At 40.4% G+C, this 22990-nt stretch overlaps 1 protein-coding gene across 1 annotated transcript; it reads right to left on the bottom strand.

Annotated features, from left to right (window-relative positions):
* Positions 1–4154: 4154 nt before the first annotated feature.
* EIF1B (eukaryotic translation initiation factor 1B) lies at positions 4155–8502 on the bottom strand. Its single transcript, XM_072651458.1, has 4 exons — positions 8164–8502; positions 6980–7143; positions 6429–6530; positions 4155–5855 (listed from the first exon to the last, which is right to left on the bottom strand). Exons 1-4 carry the CDS (start codon positions 8192–8194, stop codon positions 5811–5813), a joined length of 342 nt encoding a protein of 113 aa, XP_072507559.1. The 5' UTR covers positions 8195–8502; the 3' UTR covers positions 4155–5810.
* Positions 8503–22990: the final 14488 nt, after the last annotated feature.

A 22990-nucleotide genomic window follows, 5' to 3' on the forward strand; every position in this document is an offset into this window, starting at 1 on the left:
TAACTTCCTTTTTTTTGGGAACCTTATCCCTTGTTACAAGATGGGAGTCGTGGTCCTGAGAGCATCGTGAGTTTCCCCTTAAGGCAGGCTATGCCTTATAGAACATACTCATGGAAAAATACTGACAGTGACATTTTTTGAAAACTGGCACAATTGTCTCCTAAATAGTATTTTGTTTACCCCCACCTTGTTTTTCTCCCTGCAGACAAATCCCCCAAACAACACTTTGTCCCGACCCCTGATAAGCAATTCGGCCAGTTCAGGAAGGCCATCCATAATCGTAGCACCAGAATCCTGCCCTCAGAAGGCCACCTTGGAGCATCCCCCACTTCTGCTGAATGGAACCATGTCTCTGTGCTCCCCAATGCTGCACTGCCCTTATTTATGTGAGCCATACCCTATGCTAGTGTGTATGACTGAGCTATATGTAGTAGGGGCCTCTCTTCTCTTCCTTCCCCTCTTCCCCATTGCTTGCAATAAAGATTTGCATTGAACTCCCATTGTTTTACATGTCAGAACCCAAACTCATTAAGGGGCTGTTTTCCCCAACAGCTCTGGCTGGCTTACCTTTTGTTAGACATAAACTGTGTACCTGGATACGGGCTTATTTGACACTGTGAACAAGGGTCAATGTGGGAACCCAATGTGCTCCAAGGAAGGGTTCCTTTAGGCCAGAGGACTGCCACAAAACACCTCTATTCCACTCTCTCATCCTCCCTTCCACATTGGAAAAAGAACAAGAAAAAACAAGGCTCTCATAACAAATATTCCATCAAACAAAAAAAAATTCCTTTATTGGCTGTGTCTGAAAACACATCTTATTCTGCATTAAGGCATGACCTGTCAAGTGATGGATAACGTGCTTCATCATCAGTTCTTTGGCATCAAAGCTGATCATTGCATTGGTCAGTTCTCAGATTTTTAAAATTTGTTTTTATTGTTGTGTAGTTTTTATTGTGCACATTGTTCAAGGAGATGACAATCTAATTGGGTGTGACAACTAACACTGAAAAGAGGCATCCAGGGAGGGATATAGGATGTAGAATGACATCTCTTTTTAATAGAAATGGTATTGATTGCATTATGGTTTCAGAATTAGGAAGAGGGGTGTGATGGGTGTGGTGGGACAGAGGGCTTAAAAATATAAGCTTTTTAGAGAATAGCATGAAATACAGAAAAAGAGCTCTAGGAAAAATTTGAGGGGGTAGTCACTGTGAGCTCTTGGGACTGTGCACACTTTTGTGGAGGAGGTAGCTGCTGAGAGAGCACATTCCAAGTAAAGGGACTTGTCTGAGGAGTTGGATGGAGGTAGGAGAATGCAGGATGAAATCACTGGATAGTTGACCAATTTGACTAGATTGGAGTGACTCATTCAGGGTTACACAGCTAATAAATATTCGAGCTAGAACTTGAACTCAGCTTTTCTTGACCCCAAGTCCAGCAATTTATTCACTACAGCACTGACCCTATGCATCCTCACACCAACTTCAAAATCATCATTGCTTAAGTAGATGAAATACTATGGATTCTAGATTCCCGAACAAAATCACTACATTGCTTTGGTTCTTGCTCTGAGTTATTTTTCTGGTGTAATCAGTATGTCAGTATAAGAGTACTTTTACTCTATGCTGTTCAAATCTCATCAATAAACAAAATGGTGGGGAACAGAATTTTTGGATAGGTTCATTAATCTGATTTTGTAGCCACAAACATCATTTTGCAGGGGGAACTGAAGGGTATTCTTAAATATTTGTACTACTAATATGGTCTCACAGTCACTTGGCACTGATTCACTTTATCACAATCTGTCATAACGAAATTTACATCTGGGTGCTTCACATACATGCACTTGAGTTGGTAAAGACAAAACTTCAAAGAAACTTCAGAAATACTATTGTCTTAATAGAACCCCATTGGGTCAATTAGTAATCCAATCTTGTCTAACCCCAACCCCTATAATCTAAAAAGTCATTTAATGGTTGACTAACAGGTACTTAAATTCAAGTAAGTCCTAATATGGGAGACTTGTAAACTGGGTTTAAAAACAGTTAACATCATATACTTGTCTTTAAAAATAGGTGAATTCTATCAAATTATCTCCACATGGTTTTTTCAGTTAGTTGGTGCAACAAAATACCTGGAGAAATGATATGACCCAGCACAGCGCTTGACACATAGTAAGTAATGTTTGCCTATTTAAATCAAAACAGTTTTCCAGTCCTTCAAGACAATTGGTTTCTGCATTAATGTGTATTAACATAATGAAGCCAGGCCATGAAGTTCTTTGGGTTGGCAGTGATCTGAAACATAGTTCTACTCACTTAAGTATATCACCATCTTAAGAATTTAAGTCCCATGTAGTCAGAATGACCAACAAGATGGGAATTACCATTGTAGAGCATTTAGGTATGTGTGCTTTTAACATATGCAAAAATTGCATGATTGTCCATCCAAGTTTCTGTAAAGCTTGTGTGAAATTTACATCAACTGGAACAGGCTATGTGCCTAGAGTGAGAGTCAATAGGAAATGTGTAAATATAGACATTAATACAATTATTCCACTAATAGTATAAACATATGTAGTTTTAAAATTTGTTTCAATTACAAAAAGCTATTTGTCATTGATGTCACGGCTTTTATTGCCCATCATTTCCTTCATATCCCATATTATTGGCACTAAAAACACCACTGGCCACACTCAAATTTTGTACAAGTCAGATTGGTGGGAGGGGGGCAGATACATCTAATATTCAGATCACTAAAATAAATTAACAAACCATAAATTAATGGCTTAGTGTTAGAATTCTGCAAATGATATAGCTGGGTTTTCAGGTTAGATCACAAAATCACTCAATGCAAAACATTGCTGAAATCCTACACATTTATTATTAAATATAAAACCATACTTATACCTTAATACTAGTGTTTGAGAAAACGGATTTAAATAGAATGTGGAGACTCTTTAGACTTTGGGGCCTTGCTTCTTTATCAACTCCTTGATTCAGTATTTTCATTTGTTAGAATGTCATTAACTGGAGAGGTAGGGTGGCAAGGAGAGCTGTGCAGTAGGACCAAGATTTTAAGTAGGCAGAAATTTGTGAAGCATGTTAAGGGGATTTGTGTATATACATCAGAAAATAGTTGTTTGAGGTACCATAAAGCGTTGAGATGAAACAAGGATCTTAAATCTTTTACCACTAGCTTCATGACAGTTCCTAATATTGACCACCAAGTGGTAGTACTGACCTAGGAAACCACAGATGTGGTGCAAAGGCTGGGAGATCAAGGCAGCAACGGGCTGAGTACCTCTACGTAGGTTATTTGCAAGCTGGCCTTTTGCAATTATGGACCTATGAACTCAAGAGAGATTACCTAGGCATCTGAGAATTGGTAAAGATGAATGAGTTTCCTCAAGGGAAAGCAACAAAACAGGCTGACTTGATCAACTGCCACCTCTTCATTAATCTCAAACTGGTCAGTACTTTATCCTCTGGTATCAACTTTAGCAGAGTATTTTATATTTGACTAATTTTTCCCCCTTTACTTCCCCAAGTACTTTTTAAATCTATTAATTCAATGAACCAAATCTACTCAGCCAACATTTGTGACAAACTAGTAGTGGAAGTAAAAGTTTGATCCTTTTACATACAATAAACACCAAAGCTATCAAATTTTAAAATTTTTCTATGTAATTATTTTTGCATCAATTTACCAGTTTTTATTCACTTTAGGGAGCCTAGCAGTCAAATTGGAGACCTTAATTTATTCCTTCAGGTATTCCCTCCCTCCCACTCTCTCCAGTCCAAGTTGCAGATGACATTTTTGTGAACCAAAACTCAATTACTATTATTACCTTCTTCTAGGTGTTCAGAGAATTAAGCGAACTAATTTGATAGAAGAAAATTTGGGCCTTGGAGTCTGCATATGACCTAGCACTTAAAAGTCTGGATGGCAAATCTTATCTTGACTCTATTTTCACTTACAAAAGCATCCAACACCATATTTAAGCCTTAACACCAAATTGAAGATTTGGAACTTGGGCCTATGTGACTCTCTGTGCTTGTGGGAATGAGTTTTGTTCTAATCAGATACCTGAATGTTGTTCTCCAAATAGCTGAATGATGAAATCAAGGCAGAAACCAGATCTACTCATCTCAATAAAGAAAAATTTGTTTTCATTTCAAACAAGTTATCTGTGGAAACCACTTCTACAGAATGAGACAAGTGCAAAAAAGGGAAGTCCTCAAATACAGCTCAAAGATCACTAAGGTATATTATGGTATACATGAAAATAAATACAACTCTCAGTTATTTAAAATGGACATATCACATTTATATGGCACATTACCAGACTGCTGATTCCACAGATTAGTATTTTCCAGAGATCTTTAACTACATTGCAAATTCCAAACTTAACTATAAAGTGAATAGTTAAGTCTTATTTCTAATATTTTATTCCATTAACAAAAACAAAAAAGCTCCCCCCCCCCCCTTATAAAAGTCATGGGTGAACATCATGAATTCACGAAGGAGGCAAGTATACTTATTGAATATCATGGACATAGGTTCAGCTGGCATACAATGTGATATAATATACATTTCACAGAACCTTCTATTAAACCAAAATTGACTCACTATATTAATCTGATGAGTATTTAACAGGCACCTACTATGTATGTTCACACCACTATGGAGAATACAAAAGCAAGGTCCCTGTCCTCAGAGTTTTTATTTAATAGCTTACACATTTGGGTCCAGTCCTTTTGGCTATCCTGCTTGAATATTGTGCAACTATATTAATTCACTTGACAAAAACACAGGTGCTATTATGTCTTCATTAAAATTTATTAACTAGGTAGAAAGGAAGTGCATTTCTAGGTGTTATGGCACAACCCCCTCCTCCCCATTACACCATGCCAATTCTACACACTTCCAATTTATCTCAGACTGTTCAATTGACTCTTTCCTCCTTTTCCTTATTTTTCAGAATAGTCTACCAGAATAAGAAAAGATTCTTGGCTTCTTATTTTTTAAGGCATGAGCCGTAAAACATATAAAAGCAAAGATTCATTCAAAGAAGATACTAATTTTCATGACAGTAGCACAATTCCAGTGACAACTTTTTATTTAACAAGCAACTGAATCGTGGCACTGATGATAGATACAGTTCAGCTATGTAAAACACTTATTTCCAAGGATTTTATAGTCAGTAAACAAAGAATAGTCATGGAATGTGCCATTATCTTATTAAGGGGAAATTAGCTCAAGACTATTTAATGCTCCCTTTTCCTTCAGTGCTCAGCTGATTAGCTCCCAATGTCACACAATAAAGTTTAACTATTCTTGGAAAGAACTACTTGCTGAAGGAGGAATCCATTTATTTGTGGAAGTTTATATTAAAAAAAAAAAGTGCTTGTAACTTAGGTGTTTAAACCTGGGAGCATAACTGCTCACAAAAGTGTTAATAAGCTTTTTTATTGTTAAGCTGTAACATACATGGTTTAATACAACAAAAACATTTTAAATCAAGTGAAAAGTAATAAACTGAACAATAAAACACTCAAAACAAAATATTTTCCATTGGAAATGTGTTAGGATGAATAAAAGGGCTTAGTTACCATCTTACTGCAATTTTCTTATGTGTTACTAGCCTACAGACATGTTTTCTGTAATCATGCAGATGTGAATGGAACTTTGAATGATTAAATAAAAGAAAAGTCCGTTTACTGCAGAGACTCATTTCACAAAGTAGCCAATTTGGCTTGGAGAACAAAACTATTCAAGAAATACTTCATGTGTTTTTGCTCATTTTAGAAACCATGAACCTTAAGCTGCTCCTCCTTGACAATGCCGATCTGTAAAACAAAACACATTTTAGCAAAGCTGTTTTCAGGAATAAGTTGCCCTTCCCTAAAATGGTTGATATAAAATTAAGAGGTATAAAAAGGGTATCAATTAGTTGGGACATTTGGTGAGAAACATTATTGTTATCTATGGAGAAAATTCCTTGTATTTTTGACATCAAAATATTTTCAGTCTGAATGTGTCTTTATTGCATTTAACTTAAATTTAGGAACAACAGAACCATATTCAATCAGGGAATCAAATTTCTGCCACCAAAATGTTCTGAAAAATTATAATGGAAGTATTTTCAGAATAGTGTTAATAATCATTACAAAACGTATACATTTCAATTGAGAACAAATAGATCCTTAAGACATTTCTGTAAGGAACAAGAACGTTAGGCCATTTTAATGATGAATTGGACAGTCTATCCTTCTGTCACTATATAGACATACTATATTACCAACTACTCAGTAAAACTGATTTACTTGATGTGCATCACTTTTATGAAGGTAATTGCTTATGTACAAATATAACTTTAGTAGAAATCTAAACACTGCTTTATTTTATCTGCAGTCACTTACCTCCAGGAGGAACTGGCAAATGTTCTTTCTCTGGTCACCTTGAAGCTGGATAACCTCACCGTATTCAGGATGTTCAATCACAGTACCATTACAAGCAAATTTCTGGAAAAATTTATCCACATCATCAAAAATGTGCCACAAGCAATTACATCTTTTCATATCACTACATGAATAAAGTTTCACTGTAATAGCATCAAATATTTTGGTTTTGCATTAAATGAGGAAATATTAAAATGGTAGTTTATAAATGCTGGCAAACAAATACAAAAGTTAATCAAAACAAAGCACTTAGATCATATTAAAAACTAAAGGATTAATTTTCACATAAAAGCCAAATAAGGAGTTTTTTTAACTTTTCAAACTGAGATAAAAGGCAGGAAATGAATACTTTTATATCGATTTTAAGACTCATATCCAGCTTGTGGGAAATTGGGTATTATAACTAATACTTCACCTATTCAAAACTGAGAGTAAACTATCGTACACAATTTAAGGTTTGACAGAACTTGACTTTTTTTATTTTTCTTTTCCGTTAAGTCTAATATATATACCTTTTTGAAAGCTTTCACAAGTTTCTTTTTGTCATAATCATCTGCAATTCCCTGAACAGTAGTCAGCGTCTTTCTACCGTTTCGTTGTTGGATTCTTATATGAATGTAGTCCTCAGTCCCTGCCGGGAGTAAGTCGTCACCCTTAGTTGCATCAGCAAAGGGGTCTGCAGGCCAAACGACAGGAAAAAAACGACCACGTAGTAAGCAGCCCAAAATCTGGACAAGTGGTAGCAAGAATTTTCCAGCGGTTAGTCGTTTCTGTCGTAGTCTAGGCTTTCCCCTCCCCCAAGGACCCTCAGCATCACCTTTAAGAGACACAGACGCCAGCTGAATCTCAAACCTAAATATCCCCGTTAAAGCTAATTACATGTGCAATCTAGACAACGTTTCGGGCAGTCACCCAGTCATTCGCAGATTTAAACGTTCTCTAGTTTGGGGTGGGACGAACAGCACTAGCTTCAGATACTTTGTATCGGAGCCACGAAGTAAGATGTATCTTTCTATTTCACATTAAAAACAAAAAAATCCTGAATCGGTTCCCTCCCCCCACCCTCGGGAGTCTTCATCCACTCGATTCACCGTGCCTGACAGCAAACACATCCTAAGGGCACAAGTGCCCAGTGCACGCTCCAGCCCCCCGCTCCCACCCGGTCAGAACTAGCTCTCCCACTGGGTCAGAACCAGCTCGGGCCCCCCCCACCCCCCCCACCGGCCTGTGAAGACTTCTCGCTACTTTCCCAAGGGAGGAATGCGACGTTAGCCTTCCACGGAAAGGGGCAGAGGGGCCTCGGGTCCGAGGTCGGGCTCACCCCGCCCCGCCAGGGGGACCCCGGGGCCGGAGGGAATCCTGCCCAAGGTCACCCAGGGGCCAAGGGCTAGGCCAGGTTTGGAACCCAGAGCCCCGACCGGAGGGGTGGGGGGCCGGACAAAGGCGGGGCTCGAGGGGCCGGAGCGAGATACGGTTGGTGGGGGGAGGGGGCGGTCGGCTGGGGGGGGGGCAGGGGGAGGCTACCGGGGTAACTGACAGGGGAGCGGGACTAGGGGCCGGCGGGCCGGGGTTCGCTCGCCGTCGGCCATTTTCTGGGCGCAGACAAAAGCCCGGGGTGCCGCGGGGGTGGAGGGGGCGAGCGGCCCCGGCGGGCCCGGGGTAAAGGGCGGCCTCGGGGCTCCGGGCCGACACTTACCGAAAGATTGGAGGTTCTGGATAGTGGACATGCGATACTAGTGAGAGGCCGGCGAGGGGATAAAATGCCTGCGGGGCGCGCCCGGGAGGATCCTGTGTCAGGAGGCTGTGGGGGCGAAGGAGGGAGATAAAGGACGAAAGGCAGCGGGAGCGGGAGCGAACAGGAGGCGGGCGGAGGGCGGCGACGGAGGCGTAGGAGCAGCGGCGTCGGGAGGCGGCGGAGGCAGCGGAGGAAAGACGCGGATTAGACCCTAAGGAGGAGGCGGCGCTGCGGCTTCTCCCACAAAATGGCCGAACGCGACTATTTAGGCACGCTCTCCGCCCATCCCACGTGACTGTCGCCGCGCGATGTCTCTTGGGACTTGTAGTTTTCTCTTGGCAGGATAAGCAGAGAGGTACGCCCCTGGCGCGGGGCAGCGGACCACAAATCCCGGGAGGCATTGCGTCTCTGCGCCCTCTCCCGCTCCCCGCCCCCACCCACCCTTGGGCTCCTCAGGGATGCCTGGAAAGTTGCTTCTAGCTCCTTACTGGAAGAATTCGTTCGGGGGAGGGCGAGACCCCCACCCCCCTCCCAAACCTCCCAACCCGCTTCCCCCCTCCCTCTCCCACGCAGACTTGTCTGGGGCTCTGGGGTCGTAGTTGTAGAGCTTCAGGGAATGTCAAAAATCATTTTACAGAAGAGGAAACTGAGGCATTAGGCAGTGAAGTGACTTGCCCAAAGTCATGCAAATCGTGGGAAAGCTGAAGCTCCAACTCGGGGCCTCAGACTGACCCTTTTCATATGAATTCAGTAATTCAATTCGTTATTATTGATCTCCTACTATGTGCTGGGCATTGCTCTAAGCACGTCATCAATCAACCAATCAGCCAGCAATTATTAAGGGCTTCCTAGGTGCCAAGAACCGAGTTAAGCAAGCCTTCCCCAGGGCTTCCCCGGGGGGTTGGGTTATCCGAGGTCTCTGGCTTCAGGAATTTTCCCCAGAGCGCTCGAGGTCTTCCCTGACACTTGGTGTTACTTTGTATCTCTCTTGTATCAGTGGAGATCGTGCATTCTCCTGCTCAGACTGCCTAGAAACACCTTGGGAGGAGGATCCCCGGGTCCCACAGCTAAGAAGCACGCTGCATTTGAATCCAGGTCTTTCTGGCTCCAGGCGCAGAGCTCTCTCCACAGCTCCCTACGATTTAGCTCTTGTCCAACTTTTCATGACCCCCATTTGGGGTTTTCTTGGCAGAGATACCAGAGGGGTTTGCCATTTCCTTCTCCAGCTCATTTTACAAATGAGGAAAGGGAGGTAAACAGGGTTAAATGACTTGGCCAGGGTCACACAGCTAGTAAGTGTCTGAGGGCAGATTTGAACTCACAGAAGGTAAATCGTCCAGACTCCATACCTAGCTGCCAACAATACTTTTTTGTGTTTCTTAAACTGACCCCAAATGGGGTCAGACCCACAGTTTAAGAAGTACTGAAGGGGCTCTGATTGGAAAAAGTTGAAGAAGCCCTCAGATGACCCTCTTCAGATGGTCCCTTCCAAGTCATAGGGTGACTTACATGGCGTTTTTCAAGTACAAAGTGCTTTCACAGATTGATCTCCCTTGATCTTTAGATATTACCATCCTGAGATTACGAATAAAGGAGAGACTTTTCCGGTAGGTTAAAAGATTTACTCAAGGTGTGGGAGACGGTCAGGGTTGTAACCAGAGCTTCTAATCTAGTGCTGTCTCAGATACAATCCCTTTTTTGTATATTGAAATGTTGGTGTCTGTTGAGTAAATTCATAAGAAAAAAGGACTCCCTGCCCCTTTCTACCTCCCACTTTTTGTGTGGCCTTCCTCATTAGAATATAATCTCCTAGATGGTAGGGACTATCTTGAATGTATTTCCATCTCCAAGGTTTAGCATTGTGCCTGGCACTTCCTAAAGCTTAATAGCTTATTCATCTGTCTCTCCTTGTCTCAGTCTGTGTGTGTGTGTGTGTCTGTCTGTCTCTGGTATACACACACACAAACACACACATATATACACCCATACCCATGCATATAAATACATACATATACGAAGTGCATATAAATAGACGCATATTACAATTACAAATCCATACATATATAAATTATGTATACATATTTAGATATGGAATATCCAAAAGTCAGTGCAGTTTTAAGCTATTAAAGCAAATTTTTAATTTAATTAAAATTTTTGAATACATGCACACATTTGGCAGGTTTACCCACACAGGGCCTTTGGTAGTTCTTGGTACAGAAACTCCATTCACCAAAGTAAATCAACATCACAGTTACACTCTTGGGGAGTTGCTTGGGAGGTAGAGAGAGCATAGATGACTTTCTCATTGTTACACAGCTAGCATGCATCAGTGGCAAGACCTGAAATCAGGTCTTCCTGACTCCAAGATGGACCCTCTATCCATCCACAGCTGCCTGTAGATACATCAGCAGGTGTAGAAGAAGGAAGCAAAGGTCCGAAAGGGTGATCTGTGATAATGTTGGGGTCTGGAAAATAGCAGCTGGTCTGGGAGAAAGGTCAGACTTTGGATGGTGGAGTGACCAAAGGACAGACAGCTCGCTTAGAGAAGACCCGTGTACATTTGTGTGTGACAGGGATATTGCTTTGTGATTTTGCTGCTATGAGGCAAATCCAGGAAAGCTTAAACTATTAAGCTTGCATAAGCAGAAACTCTTAAAGCAAAGCACTAGATGGAGGTATGGCTAGTTGATGGGGGATTTTCTTTGTCTATAGGCATATATTTTGGTCTGTTCTTTCTATTTCCCATAGTAAATGTTCCTGAATAGAAATTCCCTAGTGTGGGCGAAATTTCATCATGATAAAAATTCACTTGGGTGAAATGTAATAGAATTTTGCAATGATGAGAAAAGTCAGAATGCATTCACCCTGTTTCATGGAACCTGCTTATAATGGAAAAGTCCAGGAAAGATGCCAAGGTCTTTGGCTATAAAATCCTTTTACAGCTACCAGATTTACTATCTGTCTTTATGTAAAAAAGGCTGGTGTTCTGCAGGGTAAGGTGTATGGAGATGAGATGTGATTTATTTCTCCCACCTACTTCTGTGCTGCAACCTGTATAGCTATGCATATTCTTTATTTAAAAATTGTTTTATTTTTTTCAATCAACAAACATTTATTTTTCTTCTTTCCACTCCCTTCTGCCTCAACTGAAGAATTAAAAAAAATATCCTCATAACATATGCAGAGTCAAATGTTAGACCGTGCCCAATAATGCATGTCTTCTCCTTCTGCCTTTTAAGTCCATCACTTCTTGGGCAGAAGGTGGTTAATTTGCCTCATCTTTGTCCTTCTGGAAGTATGTTTTGTCACCACAAGGATCAGCACATGCATTTTCTTCATTAAAAAAAAAGTTATTTTCCTTAGAAAGCCAGACTGAGCTTGTGGAAAGAAATGGTGTCCTTGGAATAGAGAGAGACCTGATTTCAAATCCCACCTCTGAAGCTAACCAATGTGGTGACCATGGGCCAGTCACTAAGAGCCTCAGTTTCCCGCAAGGTGTTAATATCGAATGCAAATTTACCAATGTTTGGAAGAGGTTCAAATGAAATAGTAGATATAAAGTATGGTGCAAATCTTACAACATTATGTATCTACCAGGCATTATTATAATTCCTTTATAAGTCTTTGTTTTGACACAATCATTCAGTATAGACTTTTAAAGGATTTTTGGATTAGACTCATAATTTCAACGATTTGGAGAGCTCCTGGTGAAGGGATGTGGACACCTGTTCTGTAATTTAGTATCTGAGAGAGTTATCTGAAGCATTGAGAAATTCAGTGACCTGTCCATGGTCAGTCACATAGTCACAAGGCAAGACTTGAACCCAGGTCTGTCTGGGCTCTCAGGACAACCTTCTATCCATTACATCATACTGCTTTGATATAGAAGGCTCCCTTTAAAATAGGTTGCCTTAATCCCATAGTCCCTTAAGTGGATGTAATTCTAAATGGAGCATGATGAAATAAACTATAGAAAGTGTGCCTTGGGGTTTTGAATGTTCGAGTATAATAGAACTACATTAAGAATATTTATGGAATATACTGTGAACATGTTACTGCTGAAACAGTTATTTATATGATAAAAAGCAAGAAAGTAATAACCCTCGCTGCCATCTCAGCCTTCACTCTATCTCCTGTTTCTCAATATAACTGTGGAACACTCCAACACAGGGGTACATCTTTCAAAATTTTCTTCTGTAAAGGTTTGCTACAACTGGCTCTGTTCAAAATAAAGTGATTTTAAATGGCAGCACTTTGCCCATGGAGTTTCTTTGTTGGTGATGTCCAAGCAGTAAACTGATCTTACCTTTGGAGAAGAGAGGGAGATGATTCCCTTGGTATCCCTCCTGGATCCTTCATCTGAACTCTTAAGTTGCTTGCTCTAAAAAATGAACGAATTTCTTGGAGCTGGAATCTTCTTTGGCCACTAACACAGGCATTTCTCATGCTGCTATAAAACTGTCTAGGTGCTCTTCTGGAGGAGTGAAAAAAGTGGGTGATGTACTGCTTCCTCTTTTGTGATTGGGAAAACCATCCAATCATTTGCTTTGTTTCTGGTAACCTGCTTTCTCCTCTATCATGGTAACATTGGCACAAATAGGATGAATCTGTAACTACACATACCCATTCATTACATTTGCTGTCCAATCTCTCCTAGTAGATAGGTGACACAGTGGATATAGTGCTGGACCTGGAGTGAGGAAGATTTCTCTTCAAATCTGGCCTCAAACACTTATTAGCTGGGCGACCTTGGACAAGTCACTTAACCTTGTTTGCCTCAGTTTCCTCATTTGTAAAATGAGCTAGAGAAGGAAATGGCAAAGCACTCTGATATCTTTGCCAAGAAAACTCCAAATGGGGTCACAAAGAGTTGGACAGAACAGAAAAAGAGGGAATGAACAACAACTCCTATTTGACAGAAAGCCTCCTTTAAGATTGAGAGCAGGGATATGTCTTTTAATATGTATTAGAAAGAGCCTTGGGCAAAACTAATTACAATAGAAATATGATTTGGCTAATTGAGAGGTACTAAAAGATTTGTTATTTAATAAATTGGTCTCCCAGCTCTCTCTCTCTCTCTCTCTCTCTCTCTCTCTCTCTCTCTCTCTCTTTCTCTCAACTCTCTCTCTCTGTATATATGTATATCTATGTATGACAGGTTTCTCACTGAACTGAATATACAGCAAAAATCAAGGGATTATGGCTCTTAGCTATGTAAAGATGAAAATACGGACGAGGGAGGTTGTAAAGGTTGCCTTTTTCTTTCAGATTTTGTTCTGGACCATAGATTCATTTGCACACCAGTCAAAGAAGGAGGCCTACCTACGTTCCCAGCTTCACGTCAACATTGTGGCGTTTTTCTGGCAAAACCCAATGAATTTTGGGGACATGAGATCCTATGAAGAGTTCAAAGGAATTTTCCAACCTAAGTCAGATAGTTTTCTGGGACCATACACATTTCAAATCATCCCCAGGCACAGACAAAAAGAATACCTCCATTTTACTCAGTTGTAGGGCTTGGTATTATAACTGTTAGACCTTTAAATATGAATGAAAAGAAGTATAGCTCCTCCTGATAGGGGAGACTTTCATGTTCCTCTAACTTCACCTGAGTAGGAGACCCCAGCGGGATTCCCTGGAGCCCAGCAGATGGTGGTAGAGAGTAGTTACAAAGAGAAACGAGCGGAGAAGACATTGCTGAGGAGGGAGGATACGCCCAGTAGAAATGGGATGTGCGCTATGATGTCACCAGAGGACAAGCGCAGCACTGTTTGATGTACAAGTGTGACTTGGTCATACTTTCCTTTCTTCACATGCCTTCCTTGAATGTTTCTGGTCCCATGGGGACTCCATTCCTCCATGAATGTGCCTTAGCCCCATGGATTCTAATGTGCCATTTCACTAATGTTTCCTGGCTACCTGTAATTCTTATGTGTGCCATACGTGTTCCTCAATTGCTTGTGTGCTCTCCCCGGTTAGTTGTATGGTAACCTGTGAGAGGTACTCCATGTGATATGGAGAGGAATCTCTTCTTGTCACTTTGTTATGCTGTTTGATTAAATGCCTTTCTATTTTGAAGTAATATATCTTCTGCTTGGCTGAAAAATGTAAATACATCAATTGGCACGTGCTCAAGAACCACTGGTTTTGAGTTGATGCTGACCTACAGAATATTCAAACTGCTGTAGCTTTTCTGAGGGACAGGTGCTACATGTGCATATGTGTTAACACAGAACAATGAATTACTTCTATTCATTTTTCCTTTCTAAAGACTCTAAGTTTATCACGCTTTATTCTTTGATTAAAAGTTTCCATTAGAAAGAGTTGGATGAGCTTGATTCTCTAGAACGAAATACCAGGCTTATGAATCATGCCTGGGATATACAAACACAGTTTCCTTTATTAATGGTAATTAATGAACATAAACAAAGGAAAGCCATTTAGAAAAACAAAAAAAATGTTATAGATTTGCTTGAATGATAAATTGTTCTTGTTCAGTCATTTTTCCTGTTCTGTCCAACTTTTTGTGAACCCATTTGGGATTTTCTTGGCAAAGATAGAGTGATTTGCCATTCCTTCTCCAGTTCATTTTACAGATGAGGAAACTGAGGCAAACAAGGTTAATTGACTTGCCCTGGGTCACCTGGCTAGTAAGTGTCTGAGGCCAGATTTGAACTCAGGAAGAGGACTCTTTCAGACTCCAAGTATAGCACTTTTTCCAACTGTGTTACCTAGCAGCCCTGAATGATAAACTAAAGCTAATTAATTTACGGCTTATTCTTTCTTAAGTATACCTTTAATAGTAAAAAAAAAAAAAAAGCACTAATATTTCTTTGACCTGAATGAACACTACAAGTTGGACACATAGAAACAAAATAATGAATGCTAGATTATATTCTAGGAGTTTAGAAAAGAGGGAGATTCAACAAACTTTGTTTAGTGTCCATATTGTTTAAAGCATTGTGGGAGGGTCTGAGAGAAACACAACTTGGTTCAATTCCATAAACATTTATTGATCATTTACTATATCCATGGAAACATGGAAGTTGTGTGACAGAAAAAATGAAATAAAATGCAAATCCTGCTTTCCAAGACCTTCCTGAATCAATGGCAGAAAGAGCTTGGATTTAGAGTCAGGATATCTGGGAAGAAATCACACCTTAGATCCTTAATAGCTCTTTTAACTTCCCAACAGTCTCAAGTTTCTTCATCTGTAAAATGGGTATCTAGGAGCTACCCAGTGAATGTTGTGAGACAAGTGTATCACAAACGTTAACATTTCATGTAAAACTGAATTATTACCAAGTTCATACATCAAACATTTTTTAAGCACTTGCTGGGTGCAAGGCACCATTTTGGGCACTGGGGACGTAAAGATAGAGAAGAATCTCTGCTTTTAGAATTGAGGAAGGATTATGGAGAAAAGAGTGCCCTTTTGGGCTCTACCTTGTGCAGCCCTAGATTAGAAGTCCTTATCACTTCGTTGGAGTGGATTTAGTAATAGTGATGCCTTCTCCACCCCCACATTCCACAAAAAGGGAGAAAAAAAATTAAAAAGCCTCAATTCTTTTTAATGTAGAAAAGAGAACAGAACAGAATTGAATTGAAACTGAGTTGAATTTATTATACAGTTAAACCAACAAACTATATAATTGAGATTCACAGTCACACATATATTCCTTTTTTTTCTGTTCTTGGTTTTTAGAAATATTCACATTTGTTGGTATTGGCAAGTTCAGAATAGCAAACATTTAAATGAAAACTGTGAAAGAAATATTTAGTTCAATGTTCTTTTGATCTCCCTGTCTCCTACCCTTTCCCCTCCCCACCCAGTTCATTGACTTTGTCAATCCTAAGACATCCATTTTCACTCCCACATTCCTTTCCACAGAAATTCTCCCTTCTCTGCTGAGAGCGGAGAAGGCAGGGCATCTATTTTCTTTTATCTCCCCAGGGCCTAGCACAGATCCTTGCACATAGTAGGTATTTGATAAATGTTTGATTGGGGAAGGAATTTCATAACAATTCACATTTGAAAAGCACTTTGAAGTTAGTCCTTCAAACACAGCAACCCTTCAGCCGTCCAGATGTTACCATTCTGATCTCCCCCAACTTCCTTTTGCAATCAGCTGAGGAAGTTCTCTCTGGGAGATACAACCTTCCCATCAATGTGTAAACTAGGGCATTTCCATATATGGCAAGCACTGTGTGCTAAGCACTTTAAAGATATTATCTCATTTGATCCTCACAAAAAACTCTAGGAGGGAGGTGCTATTATTATCCCCATTTTTCATTTGAGGAAACTGAGGCAAATGAAGGTTAATGCCTTTCCCAGGGTCACATAACTAGTAAGTGTCTGAGGTGAAATTTGAACTCAGGCCTTCCTTAATCCTGAGTCCTACATCACACAGACTACTGTCTGTAGTCTGATGAAGTCTACCCCTTCTCAGAAGATTAAAAAATATATAATTGAGGAAAACACTACATTTTAGTCAGGAGTTAGTAAAAATTAAAATTACTGCCCTCCCTAAGTTGATGAACTGTCTGCAACTATCCATGAGTCTGTGGAGCTCAAGTTAAGAATTCCTCAACTAGGGATATCAGGATATTTATTCCAAAAGTGGTGGCTCATGAGTCGTGTCTTGAAGGCAGGGATGTGCTGTGCTCAGTATGACCAAGCTGATTGTTAAATTTTCAGTGTGAACGTTTATACCTCAGAAATCACAAATGCTACAAACCAGGGCATGATTTATTGTTTTGTTAATTGTCTAGCTTTAAGAAAATGATGAAGACATTGTGAAGTGCCAAGCTTATGAATTATGCCTGTGAAATACAAACACATCTTCCCTTACTAGTGGTCATTAATGGACAAAAACAAAGGAAAACTATTTAGGCAAAAAATTGTCATAGATTTGCTTGAATGATAAAATTGTTGTTGTTCAGCTGTTTTTTCTGTTTTGTCCAACTCTTTATTTCCAAGCAAAGACTTGGGGTCTGGAGATTGAATGCTGATGTCAGAGAACAAGTAGATCAGTTTGATGGGAACACAGAACTCATGAAAGGGAGTCATGGAAACACCTGGAAAGGTAGACAAGGAAACTGATTTCGAAGGATTTTAGATTTCAGATGGGGAGTATGCATTTTATCATAGAGGCAGTAGAGATTTTTGAACAGGAAAATGATGTGATCAGACATGTTTTTTGGGGGAATTTTCCCCTAAATGTCTTCCAGAAAGCCGTATATCTTATGACAAAGAACAAAAAAGAGGCGGCAAAAAATCAGTAAATTACTTGAAACCATTACTCACTGAAAAGGTAGAGGGCCCTTTCACACAAATTTGCTGGTCCCTTGGGCTTTACTCAGGCTCCATTCCCATCCTCTTAGAAGGCTTATTTTAGCCTTATTCAGACTACATTCACATCTGGTACAGGAAGGTCCTCTTTCAAGAGGAGGTCAATTTTCACCTCTACTTTGAGTAGGCTCATTTGCAACTTGTAAAGAAGAGGTTCTGGTTTTTTTGCTTGTGAAAAGACCAACCAAGGTAGTGAGCCTGCTCCCTAGCACAGAGGGCCTCAAATAGCCGTCATTTGCATAGACCAGGGGGTAGGGGACCCCTCATGAAAAGGATTTATTCTGTAAAACCTGGACTCAGTCAAATGGCCCACCCAAACACCTAGAAGGCCACATGTGGCTTTAAGGCCACAGATTTCCCATCCCTGGCATAGACCATCAGGTGAAATTTAGAATTGAAAAAAACTGGGGAACCCAGAACCCCAGAAGTGTTTGGTGATTATGGGGCAAATGGCCATTGCCTGGTTATGGTCTTGAATGTAGAGATGAAGATTTGGGAAATATAACTGATGGTCAGTATAGTTTGGGTTAGGTTTCTCCCAAGGGAGCCTAACTCTGAACCAGGAAAAGTTGTTGAAAATGCAACCAGATTTGCACCCTGGGAGTTCAGTCCCAGGCTTGGGGATGGAGTGTTTTTGTAACTTCTGTTCTTGCTATGCCGTTTGAATAAATCGATTTGCTAAGACTTAAGTCTACAGCCTGATTGTTAATGTGGAACAAACCTGTGGAGACCCAGGAGCTAGTGATAAAAGCAGCTACTTAAATGTTGTCCCCTGGAACCTAAGGGAGTGACCCTAGAGAGTGGGTTTTCCAAAAAAGTCTGATAATTATTAGCAGTGTTCCACACCCACTATCCCCTGCTTTGGGTGGGGGTGGGGCAGTACTTTTTCATATTCCTTCTTTGGAGCCAAGCTTGGTTACTATAATGTCTCCGAGTTTAGTTTTGATTGTTATCATTACTCACTGCACATCACTGTAGTTACTGTACATACATACTGTCATCCTATTTTTACTTATTCCACTTTGTATCAGTTGGTCTTCTCATGCATCCCTGAATTCAGCATATTCATTGTTTCTTACAGCACGGTAATATTCCTTTACATGTCCCACAATAGGTTTAGATATTTTACATATCTAAACTTTGCACGTATGCTAATTAATGACCTGTAGTTGTTGTTGTTGAGTGGTTTCAGTCATGTCTGACTCTTCATGACTCCATTTGGAGTTTTCTTTGGAAAGATACTGGAGTGATTTGCCTTTTCCTTCTCCAGCTCATTTTACAAATGAAGAAACTGAAGCAGACAGGTTGAAGTGACTTGCCCAGGGTCACATAGCTAGGAAGTGTCTGAGGCCAGATTTGAACCTAGCTGCCCTTATAAATGACCTTACCAATGATTAATAATGAACTCCCTTTCATCTGAGAATGTTCCTTTCACACTCCCCCTATCTCCTGGCCCTTGGGAATGATAAGCTTTCTTCGATGCTTCATCCCTTGCCCCATTTTACAGAACATTTTGTCTATTTTTTAATGTCCTGGAAACCATTCCAGGACTTCTCACAGCACTTTCAGAATTTCCCTCTGTCACCATTACTCATCAGCCTTTTCTCCTTTGAAATTCCATTCATCTTTCTTACTGTCTGTATTCTTTTTTGGCACCTACCAATCACATTCCCTTCTTTCCAAATGTTTACTATCTGGATCTCCGATTTTCTCTTCACCATATCCTCAATTTTCATGCTTGATATCTTCAATATGTTAGCTGATGTACCTTTGACTATTCTGGCCTCCCAGCTCATTGATTTTCTCAACTCCCCTAGACTCCATCTGTACTCTGTCTGAACCACCCACCTTACCATCACCCATAACTGTCTCAGTTCCAAGATTTTGAACTTTGTAATTCTGGTCTCTGATGATAATACCATTCCCTTCTCCCTCTCCCTCTGCCTCACTCCTCCTTAACCTCCACTTCCTCTGCCCCTCTTTGCTTTCCCTATTCTTGCATTGTTTTCCTCTCTTCATCGTCTTGACCTTGGAGCTAACCAGTCTGACAAGGCACTATCTTCCAGACTGCTCTCCCTTGACCCCTTGCCCTTTGACCATTCATATTATGCCAGTTTTCTGGAAGGATACTTACTCTCCAACTTCTAGGTGCCTACTCCCAAGCTGTTGAACTCTGTTGGAGAAAGTCATAAAATTGTGTCAACTAGGACCACTACAAATTCATGTTGTCTAACCTCAAGTGGACCTTTGCTTCTTCACAGCAATTGTTTTATTTATCTCTGATTTACGCTCTTCTCATTGGGTCAGTTTGTCTCCTCAGTCCCTTATATATGAGAATGCCACTAACCTCTGTTTTCTTAGGAGAATTATTTTAGGTAAGGAGAGAAAAATAGGTTGTAACTGGATTATGAAGGGCTTTGAATGCCCATATAAGGAGTTTGTCCTTAATTCAGTAGGCAATGGGGAACCAGAAGAATATAGTTAGAATGACACATTAACATTTTTATAAGGGAATCAGGATGAAGAATAGGTTGGAACATAGAGAGACTGGAGGCAAAGAGACCAATCAAAACCTATTAAATTAAAAATGAGGTGTTAACTCTTTAGTACCCTCTTACCACTGGGGTCCCTCTTTCCCTTTGTTTGGAGAGGTTGGATGGTGGACATGGAGAGCTCCTTCCAGATCCTTTATTTAAGGAGAGGGCTCCAGGGCAGTTATCTCTTAATATTCCATCTGACTGCCCTCCTGGACTTCATTATGGTCTCCATAAATTCATCTTCCTGCAAGACACATCAGCTCTGGGACTCATACCTCCCTGGTATCCTCTGCCCCTGGGTCCCTCCCTCCTTTTCATTGGAAAGGCTGGAGGTTGACATGGAAAGCTCCTCTCAGATCTTCCATTAAGGAAGGGGCTTGGGACAGCTATTTCCTCTTTCCTACCTGAGTTTAGAGCTTCATCATGCCCCTCTATCCCTTATGCTCTGTCCTCTCTTTTGTAGCATTCTGAGACAGCATTCTGATTTGCACATTCTTTTTACGTACTATCCACATTAGAGTGTGAGCTCCTTGATTTTTTGATTTTCTTTGTGTCCATAGCACTTGGCACAGTTCCTGGCACATTGAAGGTGCTTAATAAATGAGAGAAGGATGGTTACAGTGGGATTGAAAAGGAGGAGATAGGAACAGAAGACACCCAGGTAGAACTGTTGATGTGGCAACAGATTGCATTCTGGGAGCAATCTCAATCACCAAGCATTCATTTAGTGCTTACTGTGTGCTGGCCATGTGCTAAGCACCAGGGAATGGGAAGCCTGGGTAAGGGAGAAGGAAGGTTGAGATGGCGCCAGCATCCGCCCAGATACCCTCTGGCACCATCAACCAAAGCAGAGAAGTTAAGGGAGAAAGACATTGTTTTTGGCAGGAGAAATGATGATAAATTTGGTTTGTTGACTTTTAAAGTACCAGCGGGAGAATCAGGTGGGGATATGGTGGAAGCACACAGCTTTAAGGCCTCAGTTGTGTTATAAAACATTAAAAACAAATTGGGACCATGCTCTAGTCTAAAGCCCTTGGTTTCAGTTGAATCAAGGACACACTCAGTTTTAGAATTATAGGCTTAGCACTGGAAGGGACCTTAGAGGCTGTCTCCTCAAACCGCTTTACTTTACAAGTGAGGAAAATGAGGGTCAGAGCAATTATGGGACTTGCCCAGGGTCCCAGAAATGGCATCAGACAAGTGGTGAGGCTTGAACCTAGGTCTTCCTGATTCTGAGTCCTTAACTCTATCCACTATACTGTGCTGTCTACCTTAAACAGAAGACTTCATGAAGTTTGCGTTAGGATCTAAAGTCTTGTTTATGGTGAATGAACTGAGAATAGAAATGTCTTTATGTCAATTGAGAGATGTATTTTGTTTACCTTTGTGCGTGGTTGTGGTTTGTTCTTCATTCTCAAAGAGGACCATGATATCAGGGAGGTGATGCCATGACATGCAAGCAAAAATTGGATTTAAGGGCTGTGCAAAGTCTCTAGCCTCACTCTCTCCTTCAGAGCCATCTGGGTCCAGTGGCCAGATATGTATCAATTCAACTGGAGATAGCCCAAGGTGCAGTGGGAGACCTTGACCCTTTTAAGCTAAGGTCTTTTCAGGTTCTCACTTTGAATGAGGCAATGGGAATAGTTAGAGAGATTGATTTCAGTAAGCTTTTCTCTAAGATTCACCTGCATTAACATCCCTATTGTTCTCTGGTAAGTCAAAAACCATACATTTGAACTGTGTATCTTTGTTGTACTTTTCTGTGGAACTTTGTTCCATTATTGTTATAACAAATACATTGGAAGTTGCTTGGGGGAGAGACAGTATTCTGAATAGCAGAAGAAACACAGAATGTCTCTCTAAGCTGAAATATTTTTATACTAATAAATTATCTCTGGTAGATTTTGTTTAAAACACAGAATTGAATTTTTCTTCCATGACATCCATCAGGCAGTTGGGAATACAGTACTAGAGTGGTGGATTTCAGTTCAGTCCCTTGGACTCTAGAGTCAATATTCTTCCCACTGGACCCCTCTGCCTCTATGAAATCTTGATCCATTGAATACAACTATCTTAAAAACCCTCTGCTGCCTCTGTCCCTCTGATCAGAGCAAAAAACTGCTCCCAAAGACTCCCTCTAAAGCCTTCCTAGAAATTCAACCAATAATTATCATGTGGGTACCCTCTACCCCTTCTCCTTAGCTTTCTTTGGTGTGTGGTCTTTCCCCATTAAATTGTAAGGTCCTCAAGGACAGGGACTGGCTTTTTCTTCTATGTATCCTCAGTGCTTACTTAGCACAGTGTTTGACACGTAGTAGGTGCTTAATAAATGTTAATGTATTATATTGTTTCCATTTTATTTCTAGATATACACACATACATATATACATAAACATATGTATTTATACACACATGTATATAACAGAAGCCATTTGTATATATATGTATATATATACACATGAAATTGAAGTAGTCCTATCTACAATATATATATAGTATATGTATACTATACATGCACCCACATAAACATACACATTCATACATATATATATACATATCTATAGCTATGCCCCTGCCTATACCTAATCTATATCTATATCATCTATATATCAATATCCATATCCATGTTATCTACATCTATCTATATCATCTGTATCGATATCACTGTATTTATATCTTTCTAATAGCTCCGTTTATATTCCCCCATTTTGGATCGCCCCCTTCAGCCAAGGTCAGCAGCTAGGCATCACAGATTGGAACAAAACAAAATCAGAAGCCTCTCTGTATACATTTGTCAGGTTTTGCTTTTATTGGGTCCCTGGGATGGAGAAAATGCTTTAAGTCACTAACAGAGAACCAAGGAGGTTTCTCAGACATCCTAATACAATGGGTTGGTGCA

Source organism: Notamacropus eugenii, chromosome 3, assembly GCF_028372415.1.
Source record: "Notamacropus eugenii isolate mMacEug1 chromosome 3, mMacEug1.pri_v2, whole genome shotgun sequence".
NCBI classification, from domain to species: domain Eukaryota; kingdom Metazoa; phylum Chordata; class Mammalia; order Diprotodontia; family Macropodidae; genus Notamacropus; species Notamacropus eugenii.